Source organism: Medicago sativa, chromosome 2 (genome assembly GCF_051527215.1).
Source record: "Medicago sativa cultivar Bolivia chromosome 2, Bolivia_mono, whole genome shotgun sequence".
Lineage (NCBI taxonomy): Eukaryota > Viridiplantae > Streptophyta > Magnoliopsida > Fabales > Fabaceae > Medicago > Medicago sativa.
The window spans coordinates 17,571,266-17,591,755 of record NC_140750.1 but is presented as its reverse complement, the minus strand read 5'-3'; the positions used below and the strand labels follow the sequence as shown (position 1 = coordinate 17,591,755).

Sequence of the window (20,490 nt, the reverse complement as noted above, 5' to 3'; positions counted from 1 at the left end):
AAATATTAGGTAAAAACTAATACAAGATTGTTCCTACATATGAATCATTTGAAAATGTCTCGAACTGTTTTCCCGAGGTATTTCTCCCACTAGATGGTTATTAGAAAGGTCTAAAACTTCAAGAAAGCCCAAATTGGTTAATTTTGCTGGAATAACATCAGTGAGCATATTTGATGAGAGATCCAGCCATTCAAAGTTTGTCAAGTTTCGCATGGATTTGGGAATAGGACCAATGAGTCTGTTATGGGAAAGGTTAAGCCCTATGAGTGCTTAAAATAGGCTTTTGGTAGCGGACCACTAAAGTTATTGCCTGAGATATAAAAAATAGTTAAACTTGGAAATGGACGCTTTGTATTTAGATTAACTTGTCTCGCAACAGCAAAACTTTCAAATGTTGCAGTGTTTGAAGCCAATCAGGAAAATCGTCTTCTATTTTGTTGCTGCCGAGGTTTAGAAAATTCAACCCTTTACAGAGAGACAAGGATCTAGGAATATGGCCTTCTAATTGGTTTCCATAAAGATTCAGAGTCTCAAGTGCACTCTCCTTTGAGAAGTTACTTGGCAAAGTGCCATGAAATTTGTTCATTTGTAGATTCAAAACTTGAAGGGATGATAAATCAGCAAGACATTGTGGAATGATACCTGTCAATTGATTGTGTTCCAAGTTAAGTGTTTGAAGTGAACTCATGTTGCAAATTGATACAGAAAGGTCTCCATCCAAGAAGTTAAAACTAAGATCAAGGTTACCGAGCTGGTTAATATTCCTTGAAATTGGAATAATACATGCCAATTGATTCTGTGCCAATTTGGTCTATTGAAGTGAAACAGTTTCCAGCAATTTCGCAATTGGAATAGCTTCTTGAATAGTTTCCAGCGATTTCTACAATTGTTTTCACTAAAACAGTGGTCAATAATCAGTCATCAAAGACAATATCAACCTCATGCAATCCTTCTTTCTCATTTGTTTGCCCTGATAAGAGTTATATTCCATGGAAATTGCATTTCTATAATATTGTTTCTTTGCACTGAAATTCAATTTTATTATGCATGCATAGGATATGATGAATGTCTATTTCCTGTAACAACGTCCGATTGTGTTTTATTAGGCATTCAGGTTTGTTAGTTTTTGAAAGCAAATGTTGGCACCTTTGTTGTTCTGCTATCAAGTTAACAAAATGGTTTGACCTTATGATTTTAATCATCAGTCAATTATTACATTTAATCATCAGTTACTTCTACTGTTTTTGGAAGTCTGATTAGAAAGAGAGTCGAGTATGAAAATAATGGAGAAGTTGATGGTGATGCAGAAGAAAAGGATAATGAAGATCGATTTGGTGCCCTCGAGATAATTGAGAAGCTGAAACGGAACTAAATCAAGGATGTTTTGAAAGTTTGATGCATTCGATGACTATAATAACACTGCATCAAACATTTAAGAAACAAAATGATCATTAACCCTATTTGGAGCGTCATCCTCAAATGTGTACACTATCTTGGACTAATTGGAACCGCTTGATCCTAAGGTAGGTTAACTGCCAATATCTCAAAAAGAGGTAGCTCCATCTTTTTTTTATTTAATTATCATTGTGCCACAAAGTTTTATGTTGATTATGAATCTATGATTACTACTACTGATTAATTCTCCAGGTACGAAGTACAATGTAAAAAATCTTATGATTTATGAGTATTGAGTGGTAATGTTTCAATATAAATGTATGGCCTTATCAGAGCCACTTCTCTTTTTAACTGTCCATGTTGTGAAAATATATTGCCACTTAGCATATTATTTGATTATGATTTTCCTTTTGCCTATTTTAGATTGTTGCTTACTTTAAGGAGAGACTGATATCAGAGAAAACCTTAAGTAGAAATTATGTAAAGCAACTGTCAGGCGATAAGGAATTCTTATTGTTGTTGTGAAATCTCCAATTTCCATTTTTTATGATTGTAAAACTGTTCTTGTTGAAGTTACAAGTTATAGAAAGAGTAGAAGAAGAGAATAAAGATTTGAACACTCTGAAATTGATATTTACATGATTTCAGATGATTCATTATAACATAAAATCCTAATCCTGTTTCTACTCATACTAAAATCTTGATGAAAATTATGGCAGTAGGGAAGCCAATCCTGTTTTAGGTATATTTTTTCTTGAAATTTCCTTATATTGCTAGAAAAGTAGTAGACTCCAAATCTCTATTCTTATTGTCTGTATTACATGAACAACGTCAACAAAAACTGAAGTCTTTTCCCACTAAATGGGGTCGGTGACGTTAATCAAATTATGACATAATGTACTGCCATGAATCATTTCTGAAGATAGACTAGTTAACTCAAAATCTCTCTTATCAAGAGCTCTCCTTTTTTTTTGACAGGAAAGGAATTTCATTAGATAAATGGTAAATCCTTACAAACAGCAGAAAGTACTAAGCTGAGAGTACTATGTGCTACAACATTACAATCTCTTTTAACAAAGATAACATAGTATTCTCTAGCCTTACAAGAAGTTCTATGCATCTATGATTAATTCATCAATTGCTGCAGGTTTTGCAGCACCATGTACACACCTTTACTACTGATTCAGCATCCATCTCTATGATTAGATTCATGAGTTGATGATGTTCTCCCCACAACAAGCGCCAATGCAGTCCCATGGTTTCAGCTACTAAGGTGGAGAGTTCAACATCCTCCACATTCGTTTCAGCGAACATAACAGACCCAAAACGGTTTCTAGCAATCAATCCCCATCTTGTATTACCATTCTCCTGGATTTTCAGCTACTAAGAGCTATCCTTAATTTAATACAATAGGAGCTATCCTTATTTTTGGTCATAATTATATCATTCCTAATCTTATCTAGTACAACGATGCTATTCATCATCATCACAGTTGTGTTTTTTACTTTACATTTTTCTAAATATTTTCTATGCATGGTTTATTTCATGGAAACCTAATTAGTATTACTTATAGCAGGAACCTAGGCAATTACATACCAATTTATAAGCCAAAGAAGAGGAAAAGAAAGAAGTCATGTACATATGGTATCTGAACTTCAATATTATATTTTGGCTTGAGATATTTGTTTCACTTCCATGGGTAATCCTTTCACGGTTCTGGCGAGAATGAATCTCCTCATGTGAGATTTAACATGAGATATAGAAGTGTGATCTCACACCATTTAAGAAGAAAGTTAAAACTAGGTAATACTCCACTCCTAATCAATTTGACGCATACTGCCAACAAACATGACTAATTCCATCACTAGAAACAACTTGCTTCAGCTACACATCAAAGGTTCTTCCTTCGCTCCCTTACAATGTCAATTTAAATCCTTTGGACAAGAAGTCATCTCTGTAAAAAAATATACATGCATCTCATACAAGTAAGCTCAACAATATCACAAATGAATAGTGATAAAAAATATAATTATTTTGACAGGAATTATACATAGACTTGGAGTAATTTCATTGCAGGTAAATTTCTACCCAATAATATTCTTATCCTTAAATACACAGATACCACAACAGGGTGGAATAGTCTCAACATTTTGAAATAAGTTTGACAAAATAATAATAATTTCGAACTGAGGATCTCAACTAATGAAGGAAAAAAAAAGACCAACTGATATCAATCAATATTATTTCTTCAAAAGCCAGCATATTTTTAAGTAAGGAAATCCTGCAAATCCTGATACATAGTATACATTGTTGTCTTTTGTTTCTTTCGAAAGCCAGCATACACATATTTTCAAATACATTGAAATTCAGGATACCCACATTGTCAAATACATTGAAATCAAGCATACACACATTGTCAAATACATTGAAATCCAGTATACACACATTGTCAAATACATTGAAATCAAGCATACACACATTGTCAGATACATAGAAACCAAGCATACACACATTGTCAGATACATTGAAATCAAGCATATACACATTGTGAAATACATTGAAATCAAGCATACACACAATGTCAAATACATTGAAATCAAGCATACACAAATCAAGCATACACACACTGTTAAATAAATTGAAATCAAGCATACACACATTGTCAAATGCATTGAAATCAAGCATACACACATTGTTATGGGAAAAGTTAAGCCCTATGAGTGCTTAAAATAGGCTTTTGGTAGCGGACCACTAAAGTTATTGCCTGAGATGTAAAAAATAGTTAAACTTGGAAATGGACGCTTTGTGTTTAGATTAACAATGATACCATGCAACTTATTGTATCGCAACAGCAAAACTTTCAAATGTTGCAGTGTTTGAAGCCAATCTGGAAAATCGTCTTCTATTGGTTGCCATAGAGATTCAGAGTCTCAAGTGCACTCATCTTTGAGAAGTTAATTGGCAAAGTGCCATGAAATGTGTTCATTTGTAGATTCAAAACATGAAGGGATGATAAATCAGCAAGACATTGTGGAATGATACCTGTCAATTGATTGTGTTCCAAGTTAAGTGTTTGAAGTGAACTCATGTTGCAAATTGATACAGAAAGGTCTCCATCCAAGAAGTTAAAACTATGATCAAGGCTACCGAGCTGGTTAATATTCCTTGAAACTGGAATAATACATGCCAATTGATTCTGTGCCAATTTGGTCTATTGAAGTGAAACAGTTTCCAGCGAGGTTCAAAGATTGGAATAGCTTCTAGAATGCTCTTTTATTAGGCTTGAATGTCTATTTCCTGTAACAATGTCCGATTGTGTTTTATTAGGCATTCAGGTTTGTTAGTTTTTGAAAGCAAATGTTGGCACTTTTGTTGGTCTGCTATCAGGTTAACAAAATGGTTTGACCTTATAATTTTTAATCATCAGTCACTTACATTTTAATCATCAGTCACTTCTACTGTTTTTGGAAGTCTGAATAAAGAGAGACGAGTATGAAAATAATGGAGAAGTAGATGGTGATGTGAATGAAAAGGATAATAAAGATCGATTTGGTGCCCTCGAGATAATTAAGAAGCTGAAACGGAACTAATTCATGGATGTTTTGAAAGTTTGATACATTCAATGGCTATAAAAACACTGCCTCAAACATTTAAGAATCAAAATGACCATTAACCCTATAGGGAACCTCATCCTCAAATGTGTATACAGTGTTGGACTAATTGGAACCACTCGGTCCTAAGGTGGGTTAACTGCCAATTTCTCAGAATGAGGTAGCTCCATCTTTTTTTTATTTAATTATCATTATGCAAGAAAGTCTTATGTAGGTCTCTTATATTGATTATGAATCCATGATTACTACTGATTAATACTCCAAGTACGAAGTACAATGTAAAAAATCTCAAGATTTATGAGTATTGAGTGGTAATGTTTCAATATAAATGTATGGCCTTATCAGAGCCACTTCTCTTTTTGTCTATCCATGTTGTGAACTTGTGACAATATATTACCACTTAGCTTATTATTTTATTATGATTTTCCTCTTTCCTATTTTAGCTTGTTGGTTACTTAAGGAGAGACTGATATCAGAGAAAACGCTAAGCAGAAATTCTGTAAGGAAACTGTCGGGCGATAAGGTATTCTTGTTGTTGTGAAACCTCCAATTTCTTGTTTTTATGATTGTCTTGTTGAAGTTACAAGTTATAGAAAGAGTAGAAGAGGATAATAAAGACTCAATACTCTGAAATTGATATTTACATGATTTCCTGTTTCTACTTATACTCAAATCTTGATGAAATTTATGGCAATAGGGAAGCCAGCCAATCCTAGGTTTTACTAAGATACTCAAATGTTGTAAGATACAGTATTGATTTTAGGTATACTCTTTCTTGACATTTCCTTAAATTGCTAGAAAAATAGACTCCAAATGTCTAATTGGTGTTTGATATATTGTTTGTAATACATGAACAATGTCGACAAAAACTAAAGTCTTTTCCCACTAAATGGGGTCAGTGACGTGAATCAAATTATGCCATAATGTGTTGCCATGAATCATTTTTGAAGATAGACTAGTTAACTCATATTCTCTCTTATCAAGAGCTCACCTTTTTTTTTTTTTGACAGGAAAGGAATTTTATTAGATAAATGGTAAATCCTTACAAACAGCAGCTATAATTTGGTCAGGAACTTTGCCTTCACAAAGCTTACAACCAGCATAAAGTGCTAACCTGACAAGACTACAACATTACAATCTCTTTTAACAAAGATAACACTAGCAACTTCTATGCAGTCTATGATTAATTCATCAATTGCATCAGGTTTTGCAGCACCATGTACGCACCTTTACTACTGATTCAGCATCCATTTCTATGATTAGATTCTTGAGTTGTTGATGTTCTGCCCATAACAAGCACCAACGCAGTCCCATGGTTTCAGCTACTAAGAGAAACCATCAACAGATCCAGAATGGTTTCTAACAATCAATCCCCATCCTGTATTACCATTAGAGAAACAGCCTGTGTCTAAACTGATCTTTATAAATTCTCTGGAGGCGGTGATCGTTCTCCTGGAGTTTCAGCTACTAAGAGCTATCCTCACTATCCTTATCTTTGTTTCATAATGATATCATTCCTAATCTAATCTTGTACGCCAATGCTGTTATCATCACAGTTGTGTTTTTTACTTTGTATATTTCTAAATATTTTCTATGCATGGTTTATTTCATGGAAACCTAACTGGTTAGTTCTTGACTTCAATCTGTATTGCTAAATTTATGCAGAACGTTATTGCTTTTACCTATAAACAAAATGGGTTGATCGTAGGTTGCAAGTACAGAACAATGGTGAAAATATTTTGAAGTTATTTCTTATAATGTGATTGCCATCGAAACAACAATATTAGCGTAAAATATTTCTTCAAAAAAAAAAAAAAAAACAATATTAGCGTAAAATTTCATACCCAATTAGGCAGTTGATTCCTTTATTGTGCAGCATTAATGTACGAATTTACCTAGATCAAAAAAATTATTAATTTGCATAGATAATAATGTTAACAATGAGTATTCATTAAATTAACAAGATGCATTTTGAAATGACGACAATCATGTTATGTGTGTAACGCACTTGATGAAGAAAAGGTGACTGTTAAATTTTGAAATGACGACAATCATGTTACACGTGCAACACGTTTGATGAACAAAAGGTGACTATGTGTTAATTTTGAAATAATAACTATCATGCTATGTGTGTAACAGGTTTTATGAAGAAAAGGTGACTATATGTTAAAAGACAGAGAAGGGAAGGATGCAGGTTTGAAGCTTTATCCGTAGATCTATCAGAGCTAGTTGTTTATAGATATACATATAAACGATGGAGCATTCAAATACTTATCTAGCTCCTTATACGCAAAATACATTTTAGAGTGAACCTTTATTTGGTCCTCCAAATATTGAAGTAAACCCTATAAAGATTGTTTCCACCAAACCAAGTTAGTACCTCAATACTATCATAGTCCCTAAAGATTTGGTCACCAGATAGTCCCTATTTAATGTAAAATATCATCATATTCATTCTTTGAGGGCATATTTGACAAATTGATTGAAGAAAATATTCGGAGAAGCAACAAGAGGGTTTATTCTAAAGCATACACAATCTTTCTGGGTTGAAGAAATGTAGATGGGTCACACAATTAGTTGTCAAGTAGGTTACTTGCCAATAGTTTTTCACAAGCAATTCGTGTAAGGTTGCCAAATATAAAAGTTGCATCACAGTTGATGGTAAAACCATATTAACACGAATATATACAACATCACATGGATAATAGAAAATTTCAACACTTTTTATCATCATAACGACTTTTAAGCCATTTTCAACACTTTCTTACATCTAAACAGACATATATGCCATTTTTCTTTGTATTGCTTATAGCAGGAACCTAGCAATTACAGACCAAGTGATAAACCAAAGGAAAGGAAAAGAAAAGAAAGAAGTCATGTAACTTCAATATTATATTTTGGCTTGAGATCTTTGTTTCACTTCCATGGGCCTTTATTTCACTGTAGGCAATCCTTTCACGGTTCTGCCAGAGAATGAATCTCCTCATGCGAGATTTTACATGAGACATAGAAGTATGATCTCACACCATTAAAGAAGAAAGTTAAAACTAGGTAATACTCCATTCCTAATCAATTTAACGCATACCGAAAACCAACATGACTAATTCCATCACTAGAAACAACTTGCTTCAGCTACACATCAAAGGTTCTTCCTTCACTCCCTTACAATGTCAATTTAAATCCTTTGGACAGGAAGTCATCCCTGAAAAAAAAATACATCCATCTCATAGAAGTAAGCTCAACAATATCACAAATGAATAGTGATAAATAATATAAATATTTTGAAAGGAATTATACATAGATTTGGAGTAATTTCATTTGCAGGTAAATTTGTACACAACAATATTCTTTTCCTGAAATACATAGATACCACAACAGGGTGGAATAGTCTCAACATTTTGAAATAAGTTTGACAAAATAATAATAATTTCGGACTGAGGATCTCAACTAATGAAGGAAAAAAAGACCAACTGATATCAATATTATTTCTTTAACTTACTTCTAAAGTAAAGGTATCCTGCAAATCCTGATACATGGTATACATTGTTGTCTTTTGTTTCTTTTGAAAGCCAGCATACACACATTTTCAAATACATTGAAATTCAGGATACAAACATTGTCAAATACATTGAAATCAAGCGTACACACATTGTCAAATACATAAGAACCAAGCATACACACATTGTCAAATACATACTCCCTCCGTCATAAAATGTAAGCAAAAATTGGTCAACAAAAGTTAATATATTTAGTTCAAAATTTGTATCAGATACATCAACTTATGTTGACCCATTTTTGCTTACATTTTATGACGGAGGTAATATATGTACCTGCAGTGAGTACAATCTATATGACTAGGGTTAATCTGTTTAGGTCATGCCTTAAGAATGCTCTAAAAGGTGGGTATTTATAGCCTTGGTTGGGCTTGGATTTCCGCTGGCTTAGGCATTAATTTACTTGGGCCGAAGTAATCGTTCAAGGCTTCTAGCTGTTTCTAGAAGCTTTCTTAGGCAGCGCCCATACAGAGGGCGCCTTAGGTCATTCTGGCCCTTGCGAAGGGCTATGTCCTTATCCGGATATCTCCGGTCCAATATACATAAACAGAGGTAGAGACTTCAAAGTAATTAGAGAATCCTTGTCCTATAATAAGAATTCAATTTCATCCTTGATATAGTGTTTAACTACATATGATGGGTCTATTGAATTGATATTAACTTATACAGAGCAAAAAAACTCAGATAATCAATAAGAAGTACCTTCTCTTGCTCTTGCTTGAACGATTCTCCTTCTTCCTAGAATTATCAACAGGGAATGAAGGTGGTACAAGACTTCCAACACAAATCACAGCTTCATCAAAATCAGGAATTCCTTCAACATAACTAACTTGTTGACTCTTCAAATCATACCAAACCAGCATATTATGATTTACCTCCAACAAAACCTTTTTACCATCACTCGAATAACCTAAAGGGATCAAAGATTTCAAAGGTAAAACGAAACATGATTTAACCAAAGTAAAAAGTTTACACCAACTATCTCTACATCCATATTCTTTCATCACCCATACATCAATCTTAGTAGTTTTATAATTCACAATTAAACAAAGACACCCTCCCAAATCAGCAACAGTAATTTTAAAACGCCCTTTACTAGCAACTCCTATTTCATCAGGAAAAGGAACCTCATTGAAAATCTCGAGTGTTAGGTTAAACGCGACAATTAACAAAGGATGAAAGTTATCAAGTTTCCTCGTCATTATCCAATGAAGAGAATTAGAATTCTCAACAAAAACTCCCATGGTTTTGGCAGAGCAAATAGTATACTCTATACTAGGAAGTACTTTCCACGAGTTCCTCTTCAAGGTAAAGAGTCTGACATCTGAATCAATAGTAGGGTTTTCTACATCAACAATGAACCAAGAGATTACGAGGAGTTTGTGATCCGATGATAAAGGATCAAAACCGAAGCCTTGAAGGCAAAAGGCAAATTTGACGTTGCTGTCAGATTGAGGAAAAGGGATAGGGGGATGAGGGATAATCCGATGTTTACGGATGTTAGGGTTCCAGAAAGCGATTTCGGTGTGGGAGGAAATGCAGAGGATGCCGTTACATGAACCGAAGAGAGTGATCCGGTTGGTGTGAGACAGAGGGCGATTGAGTGGGATGGCGGCGATGGTTAGGTTAGGGAAATGGAGCTGGTAGAGATCGGTGTTGTTGTGGCGGAGGAGGATGAGGTTGAAATTGTGAGAGTTTTTGAGGTGAAGATTGGTGAAATTGTGAGAATCGATTATGGATTTAAGCGATTTTGAAGTTGAGCGGAATCGGAGAAGGGATTGTGGAGGTAAGCGGGATAAGATTTCGGAGAGTATTTCGTCAGGAAGAATATAATCCGACATTGTAGGGTTTAGGGTTTTTCCGTTTCTTCCTCTCTTACAACCCAGGCCTTTCTTTCTCTCTTGTTTTAGATCCTGTTTGTTATAGCTTTTTTCAGGAAAAAAATCACTTTTTTTTAAAAAATAATCATTTTTAAGAGTTTTGCATCCGTTTGTTGCAACTTTTTAAAAAAATCAGAATCTAAAAAAAAAATCTAAAAATAGCTTCAAATAAGAAGCTGTTAAGAGCAGCTTCTCAAAAAATAGATTCTTTTTAGTGGAGAGAGAAAATATGTTTTAAAAGATTGAACTAATTTTGTAACAAAAAATCCCTTTTATATAATTGTATCCAAACAAATTAAATTATTTGTTTAAAAAAAGTGATTTTTATCGTGGTAAACAAACGCAAAATAGATTCTGATTTTTCATAAAATCTATAAAATATAACCTCTAAATTATTTTACATGAAAATCATTTTTATTTTAATCCGTAACAAACGGGCCCTTATACTCCCACGCTTTAAAAATGAGTGTCCATTTGACAAAAAAATTTGTTTCAAAATAAATGTCACTTTTGGTTTTCAATGCAATAATAACTTTTTCTTTTCAATTGTACCCTTCAATTAATACTATGTTACACTACTTCCAAAGTATTATTTTTTCTTTAATGAAAAACAAATCAATCGTTGATTAGGATAATTTGGTAAAATTGCTATGACATTTAACTACTTTATTTTATTCCTTAATCTGTGTACAATTTGCTAAAGTGACACTCGTTTTGAAACGGAGGAAGTAATATGTATTTTTTATTCTATTCTATTGTATTTTTAGTATATTTTTAAAAAGAAAAAACAAATTTGATAATATGATAAATGATCTTTTCTGATTTAATTTGAGATCATAGATTCGAATAAAGTCATAAATTCAACAAAGTTTAGTTCTGACAAAAAAAAATAAGGAAGAGTTTTGCCATCAATTCACACAAATACAAGAAGAGGTAATGATCATTTTGATCCTTGAACGTGAACGAACGGTCACAATAGTCACTCAATGTATTAAAATTTTAAAATAGTCCCTGATTGTACACTTTGTTAGTCAAAATAGTCTATGAAGTTAAAATAATCTCTCAATATTCATAATAATTCTTTCTATATAGGAACTGAAATGACAATAAGTAAGTACCTATAAGAACTAAGACCATCTACAATGGGGAGTCCTTCCCTTATTAAGCATCATTGTAAATAAGCACCCCCTTTGTGACACCAATGAATATGGTGCTTATGAAGGTGGGTGCTTGTATAGGCACCCTCTCTCTCCTATTACTCATGGGCCCCACATGTACAATTAATTCTATTTTTATAATATATTCAATTATTGTATTATTTTGATATATTAAAAAATAATTGTAAATAATAGTTGAATTTGATTCCCTAAAAAAAATAGTTGAATTTGAATTTGCTTGTAACATAGCCGTTGGAAATTTTAGTTGACATTTCTTGTATTTAATTACTCCTTAAAAAAAATTTGTACTTAATTACTTTATTTTTTTCTTCTTTGAATTTGTTTGTTTTTTTTAATAATTTATAATTAAATTATTTCAATATTTTAAAATTATATAATTATGAATGAGTATAAAACTTATTGTTAAAATTTAATGATATAGAGTTATTGCTGGGACCCAATTAATAATTATTTTGAGGTGCTGGGTTGGAGAGATTGGGTGCTTATTATGTATTAATTATAAAACGAATGACGTGTACAGTCGGGACCCATTTAAACACTCAAATGGGGTGCTGCATTGTGGATGGTCTAACATGATAATAAATAAGTATATCGAAAGAATAATATAGCATTATTAACGAATTATTTTAATGTCAATGACTATTTTGATTAATAAAATACACAATCAAATTACTATTTTGAAATTTCGATATATTGAGGAACCATTTATAATTACTTGTTACCATTCAGATATCAAAATGTTATTACCCCAAACAAAAATCATTCTTTTTTCTTAGTTTTCTTTTTATTCAGTTTTATATGTAAAAGAGAGATGTCATGACATGGGAGACTTCATGGAATGGAACACAACTGTAGAAACTCAAAAAGATATAAAAGAACATTTGTATAACTCAAAAAGATATAAAAGAACATTTGTATTTTATTGTATGTTTCAAGTACAAGTAGCCGGTCCTATTTATATTATAGGATTGAAGACCAAGAAACATAAGAAATAATTATGCATAAATACTAATTACTTCTAGCATAATTACAATATAATTACAATAAATGGAGAATCATGTATATCTTAACATCCCCCCTAAAACTCAAGTGGGTGGAGCTTCAACAAACTTGAGTTTGGACACTAAAATGCGAAAACGTCCTGGAGAATGAGGTTTTGTGAACAAATCAGTCGGTTGATCAAGAGTACCAATGGAGATAAGATTAAGTTCACCACGGAGAAGATGTTGACGAATGAAGTGACAATCAATTTCAATATGTTTGGTTCGCTCATGGAAAACATCATTGTGGGTAATTTGAATGGCACTGCGATTGTCACAATATAGATCAGTTGGTGAAGACTGTGATGTCTCTAAATCAGCAAGAAGCCAACGAAACCACAATATCTCAGAAGTAGTATCAGCAAGAGCACGATATTCAGCTTCAATGCTAGAGCGAGCCACCAAGGTTTGTTTCTTGCTACGCCAAGATATAAGAGAATCTCCAAGAAAAATACAAAAGCCAGTGGTGGAACGACGATCACTAGGATCACCTGCCCAATCAACATCAGAGTAGGCTCTAAGAATTAATGAGGATGTAGTTGAGTAATGAAGACCATAAAATAAGGTACCCTTGATATACCGAATAATCCGAAGGACAGCAGCATAATGTGTGGTACGTGGAGAAGCCATGAATTGGCTAACAAGATGAACATCATATGAAATATCCGGCCGAGTAACAGTGAGGTATATCAGACTACCTACAAGCTGCCGATAAATAGTAGCATCATTAAGTAAAGTACCATCTTGAGGAGTAAATCGAACGTTGGGTTCAAGAGGAGTGTGTTCGATTTTACAATCAGTGAGACCTGCTCGAGAGACAAGATCAGAAGCATACTTAGCCTGTGAGAGAAACAAACCATCACTCGAAGATAATACTTCAAACCCCGAAAAATAACTTAAAGGTCCAAGATCCTTCATCTCAAAATGTTGACATAAGAATTGCTTGAGCTCTTCAATTCCAATGGAGTCATCACCAGTGATACTCATGTCATCGACATAAAGAAGCAAGACAACGGTGCCATTTTCAGTTTTTCGAGTAAAAAGAGCAGAGTCATGAGCATTGGAAGCGAAATTCAACTGAGTGATAGTCTTGTGAAATTTAGCGAACCAAGCTCTAGGGGCTTGTTTTAGACCATAAAGAGCCTTGCGAAGTCGACATACTTTGTTTTCCTGACATGTATAACCTGGAGAAGGACGCATGTAAACCTCTTCTTCTAACTCACCATTGAGAAATGCATTTTTAACATCCATTTGAGTGAGTCTCCATTTGCGAGTGGCGGCAATGGCAAGAAGAGTTCGAACAGAGTTGATGCGTGCAACAGGGGCAAATGTTTCTTCATAATCAATTCCATACTCTTGAGTGAACCCTTTAGCTACAAGACGAGCTTTATTTTGTACACCCATTGGCATCCAACAAGAGTTTTATCATAAGGAGGATCAACAAGGTCCCATGTGTGGGTTTTATCCAACACCAGTAATTCTTCCTGCATAGCTTGTTGCCAATTGGGATCTGCAGAGGCTTCCTTATAGAATTGTGGTTCATGATGGTGAAGCATAGTTGAATAACAATGGTAATCACAGAGATAAGGAGGTGGATTTCTTACCCTCGGAGGAAGCTCAACGGTGGGAGGTGCAGGATCAACAGTCGGAACAACGTCATCAGAAGTGGATTGAACATCGGAAGGAGTTGGAAGCTCACCAGAAGAAACTGCATATGTCTCAGAACCTGCATGTGTGTCACTAGGAAAAAAGTCGACATCAGGGTCAGTAAAGAGAGGAGAGGAAGTAGACGGGATTGACTTAAACTTTGACAAGGAAGAGAACATTATATGTTCCCAAAAGACAACATGACGAGAGATGCGAATGCGTTGGGATATTGGATCCAAACATCGATAACCTTTGTGTTCAGTGCCATAACCAAGAAAACAACACAGACGAGCACGAGGCTCAAGTTTAGTATACTCGTGGGGCTGAAGGAGGACAAAACAAGCACAACCAAACACCTTAAGTGATTTATAATCTGGTGTATTGAGATAAAGACGCTCAAAAGAAGAGTCATTACCAAGTACAGAGGAAGGGAGACGATTGATTATATGGACAGCGGTAAGGGCAGCTTCACCCCAAGCGCGTTCTGGACAAGAGGCTGAGATAAGCATGGCACGAACTGAGTCAAGAATGTGACAATGCTTTCTCTCAGCGCGACCATTTTGTTGAGATGTATACGGACACGAAAATTCAGACAAGGTACCTTGCTCACTAAGAAAAGACAATAGTTTAGAATTACGATATTCCATGGCATTATCTCGTCGAAAAACTTTAATGTCTTTAGAAAATTGTGTTTGAATCATTTTGGCAAAATTAATGTAAATTTGAGGAAGCACGTGCCTATTTTTCATCATATATATCCATGTAAAGCGAGAATAATCATCAATAAATAGAACAAAATACTGAGAACCTCCCATGGTAGGTGTGGGGGCAGGGCCCCAAATATCAGAGTGAACTAGATCAAATGGTGAAGCTGAAATGGAAGTACTTTTATTGAAAGATAAGGCTGGTTGTTTAGCAGTTTGACAAGCAGTACAATCAAAAGACTCATTAGTAACAGATCCTAAATAACCTTGAGACACTAGAGGACGCAATTTATCGATAGAACTATGAGCAAGACGACGATGCCAAAGTTGAATGGAAGAATCTGTGGTAGCGGCACAAATGTTGGACTCAATAGGAATATGCAGTTCAGTGAGCTCATATAGCCTTCCGATCTTACGCCCACTCCCTATGAGTTGTCCTGTCCGCGGATCCTGCACACGACATCCAGAGGAAGAGAAAGTAATTTCATAACCAAGGTCACATACTTGACCAATAGAGATAAGATTAAAATTTAATTTAGGAATAAGATATGTGTTAGGTAGGCTTAAATTCGAGAGAGAGATATGACCTGTGTGGCTTACATGCATAAGAGATCCATCAACAGTGTGGATAGAACGAGTAATGTCATTTTTAGATAGGGAAGAAAATAAATGAGATGTAGATGTCATGTGGTTGCAACATGCCGAATCAAAATACCATTTAGAATTACCTGGTGTGATAGAAAGGGCAGCAGGAATATTACCAGAAGGAAATAGTTGTCTAAGAATGGACTCTATATTTGTGATAGAGGATGTTGAATGAGAAGAATCCAGAGAATTCATCATTATATCACAGTAGAATTAACTGAAAACACAATTCTTGGTAATTGGCTGAAATGGACTTAAAAAAAAAAAAAAGAAAAGGTCTCACCAAAATTAAATTTGGCCGTGAATGAACTCCCAACAATTGTTACAACTCCACACTTTTTTTTTTTTTTGACTAGTGTTGGTGGTTGAGGATGATCTCACGAGGGAAAGTGTAACGTCACAGGTGATGCTTCAAGAGGAAAAAAAATATATAACTCCGATAGAATGAACAATTAGAAATTCATGGAACAGCAGCGGAGGACAAAAAATTCTTACGAAACGAAAAAACTCAGGAAAATTAAAAACTTAAAAACCACAGGAGGAAAAATGGAATCGAAAGCCTAAACTCTTGATACCATGTAGAAACTCAAAAAGATATAAAAGAACATTTGTATTTTATTGTATGTTTCAAGTACAAGTAGGTGGTCCTATTTATATTATAGGATTGAAGAACAAGAAACATAAGAAATAATTACACATAAATACTAATTACTTCTAGCATAATTACAATATAATTACAATAAATGGAGAATCATGTATATCTTAACAACAACAAAGTCACTGTGACTCAGAACATATTTCTTAGTTAGAATTAGAAAGTTAGTTAAATTGTTATCTTCACTTAAAATATGTTGCAAATTAATGTAACAGGGGCAAATGAAACTAGAAAATTAGTAAATTAGTTAAGGGAGAAAATACTTTAGTCTTTGTTCATGAATAATGCCCATTAAATTTCATCATGCGTGATGAATGCAAAAAAAAAAAAAAAAAAAAAAGCATATTTTCAAAACACATCCTCCCATTGGTTGAAGGCTTACAAATGTGAGATTTTGGACCAACATCTTGAGAGCAATTTTTCATAGATTTATGTTCCTTTAGAACTTAAATTGTAACCTTGATGAAGCTATTCGTAACTTGTGAAACTTGTATGATGAAAAGTACCTCAATTATATCTTTGGAGTACAATTATAGGTAACCAATCAAATAAATTATATATTGAGCCCAAAAATCAAATAAAAGGGTAGTAAAAGGTAATTGCATCCACTAAAAAATGTGACCCGAACCATATGCCATTTTTTCCCCCTAAAGGTGGTTAATCTCCATATGCTTAAGATCTTTTTTTTTAGAGGTCATATGCTTAAGATCAAAATGTAAACACTCAATTAAATCTAATAGGAGGTTTAGTCTTTCCTTTAATTGGTATCCATATTTATTTATTGAAAAAGATTTCTTTCTTTAAGGCCTCATTTTGTTTTGCTTTGAACTAGGTATCATTTATTCATGCTTGCTTTCAGAAGAGGGATAGTGGGAATGTAGGATTATAGTCAAGTCTATGGTAGAATTCAGTTTTTGATGAAAAAATTGTTGTGAATCCAAACCACCTAAAACATTATTGAGAGAATTTGTGAATTGAGTGCCCGATTGATGTGAGTTTTGTGCTTTTAAGGAGCCTAAGCCTCTAACTTTGACTTGAATTGGTAATATTTAGGTCATTCTCCTTGTCCTAATTTCTACACAAGTACTTCCTAATTATGTTTGCTAATCATGATGAATATTTGTCAAATATTTCCCATCCAAAGCAATTACTTTAGGATAAGCAAAGATTCAGTCAAGGAGGAGTTAGAGAGCTTAGATTTCTACCTCTTTTAAGGGTTTGTTTTATTTGTTATTTTAGCTACTGTGGTTAGGTTTTCTTTTCTTTTTTTTTTAGAATAAAGTTACTAACTTTTGTTTGTTTTTCATCTTTCTATAGGAATGATTGTGGAGCCAAGTGAAGATATTAAGCTAAAAGTGATGAAGTTAAGCATTACAACAAGATATATCTTATTGAGATGGTGATCAAGAATGGTGCAATACTTGTTTTGACATCATATTTCACTCGTAAAACTTAAGAATTCCTAAACTTAATGCTTTTCTTGTGATTGCAATTTGGGAACTTCAAATTCAATCAAGGTTTTTCCACTTTTCTTCTTTACTATGATCATTACTTTTTTTTACTATGCTTATTATGAGAATAAAAGGAATCGTTGATTTAAGGCATTTTTATGTATCTTCGAAATGAATCATAGATTATTAAAGTTCATCTCATCTTTGAAAACTTGATTATACAATACGAAATGATAGGATTTGTTATAAGGTTCAATTGTCGGGTTAGATCCTAAACTCCCACCTAACATTTTACTATTGCATATTTTCAACCAAAATTAAACTTATTCCACCATAATTCGCTATATTTGCTAAACACCTTTGATTAATGAACCTAACATTTTACTCTTGCATATTTTCAACCAAAATTAAACTTATTCCACCATAATTCGCTATATTTGCTAAACACCTTTGATTAATGATATGATGATAAGTGTCCTTTTCTAAAAATATTCTTGATAATGCATTCATCTCTTTTAACACATTTTATACTTTAACTAGAATTTCCATCTTCTAGATTCTCCTACTTAATTCTCTAAGTCGACAAGACCCGTTCATGCATCTTCTTCTCCATTTCCCCTTACATCCATCTTTCAATTCCTTATTTTACCAAACCCTAATTAGGGTTTTAGTTTTTCTAAAATTGATAGATTTCAATTTCACAGGAGCTATACCATCAAAATGAGACTTAGTTTACGAAGAAGAGTTACTCTGTAACCATTTCAGTCTCAAACTATGGTGTGTTCCGTTATCTCTCTTTCACATTCTCATTTCGAAAAACACTTCGTTCTCATTTAACATTCTCTTGAGGTGAGCAATCACTCTCAGTTTTTTGTTCCTCCAATTTTCCTTGTGCAAAGTGTTTTCTCAAAATATATATCTAAAAAATTAGGTATTAATTTGTTAATTTTTACTATAATCACAATCTTTTTTAATGTCATCATAATTTTTATTTTAAAAAAATAATATTCTTTTGATTTGTATCGATAATCTTCAATTGCAAAATAAATTAATTTACCACTGATAAATTCGTTTACAAAGCAAAATTAAACTGAAAACGTTGGTGACAGTGCACTTCATTGGATTCCCCTATTTTCAACTTCATTTCAACACCTCCCCCCTCTTTAGTAGTAGTTTTTTCTTTTCTCTATTTTGAGCTTTCCTCTATCTTCACTTGCTTGTATTCTGCTTTATTTACCAAAATATTATTAAAATTTTCATCAAGAATACAAGCAATTAAAAGTGCAGTCCCTCTTTTCCTTTTTAGAGTCTATAAAATAAACAGAGGGAAGGGAAGCCAAAACAAAACACACCACCACTTCCATTTTCATCTGTAAACCATTTGGTATTCGGCATGCTTAGCCCTGTTCTTTCTCATTTTTCTCTCTTACTTTAATTTATTATATAGTTATTTTACTATTATTTTTTTTTTTGTTGAACAAGAGCTATTTTACTATTATTATTAAGTTCTTTCTACTAAATAAAAATGTAGTGACTTCTTGATGATCTTAAGCTCTTTCTACTAATTTCAAATCAATAAACAAAACATTCATCATAATTAACTTCTCATACATACTCAACATATTTTTATCAAATCAACAATATCTTTCTTATCATATTAATCTTTTTATCACAACTTATCACAACAAGGTTTACCCTTTGGTGGGATTGAAAGAGTGTTGTGTGATTCCGTATAAGAGACCGAAAATGATGACAAAGCCATTATTGGCATTTCATATGGTAAAAATCTTCTTTTGTAATTGATATGTTCTCCGGTGAAAGAATCTATTTAGTTAGAGTTCATACTAATTTTAATTCCGGTGCCATAAAAAGATGTCATCCAGACACCTTAGTGGTTGAAACCCATATGACAAAACTTTGATACAAGCTCCCATAAGAAAGTTTGTTGTGACTTTTCCTCAAATACATGCGTCTAAATTATCATTTACCCAATTGCTTGTAACAGATTAAGGCAGATCACAAACTCAATGAAAAGACCACAACTTTCTTTTCCTTCAGCACATGAGAGTTGTGTAGGGGAAAAAATTGGTCGGAGAAAAACTTGTCGCATTTGTCGTAAAAATGAATAGCGTTGATAACATTCGCTTCCTCATTGAAGGTTGCAATATGGGAATTTGTCAGATGATGGTCATAATAATGTCTCATGTGGCAGTTGCTACTGACGATGTGGAACATGTGCTTTTTAATCCGATCGATGTTCTAAAGGTTAAGAATGATGGCGGGATTTAAAAACATGTTATTCACAATTTCACTAGAAATTGCAGTATCAAACGTCATTACAGCTATCATTCGACAATATCCAGATCGCCACATTCAACGAGGTATCAATTGTTGTCATCGTTGCCAATTTTTGCGATGACCGTGATGAGTTTCATAAGGCCAAAAAAATCCTTTTAAACCCAACCAAAAAAATAAAATACTCAAGAACTACGTAGCTTTTCCTTTAAAAGAACTTTGTAGGTTTGAGTTTTTCCTCTGACTTGAAGATACCTAGGAGCAAGGAACAACTTTTGAGCATAATTATATAGCTTTATAATTTACTCTCTATTTAAACGTACTACATTTTCGTATAAAAGTTGAATGTAAATTCATATTTAATAATATAAATATTTTTGAGTTATCAAAGTTTTTTGTAAGTAACCATTTTCGAACAGATAAGGTAGATTTAGA

The 20,490-nt window shown here is 33.4% G+C and overlaps 1 protein-coding gene across 1 annotated transcript; it reads right to left on the bottom strand.

The window, feature by feature from the left end:
* Window positions 1-7,661: 7,661 nt before the first annotated feature.
* Window positions 7,662-10,473, bottom strand: LOC146945105 (F-box protein CPR1-like). The gene is made up of 2 exons (XM_085743467.1): window positions 9,263-10,473; window positions 7,662-8,208 (listed from the first exon to the last, which is right to left on the bottom strand). Exons 1-2 carry the CDS (start codon window positions 10,399-10,401, stop codon window positions 8,169-8,171), a joined length of 1,179 nt encoding a protein of 392 aa, XP_085599593.1. The 5' UTR covers window positions 10,402-10,473; the 3' UTR covers window positions 7,662-8,168.
* Window positions 10,474-20,490: the final 10,017 nt, after the last annotated feature.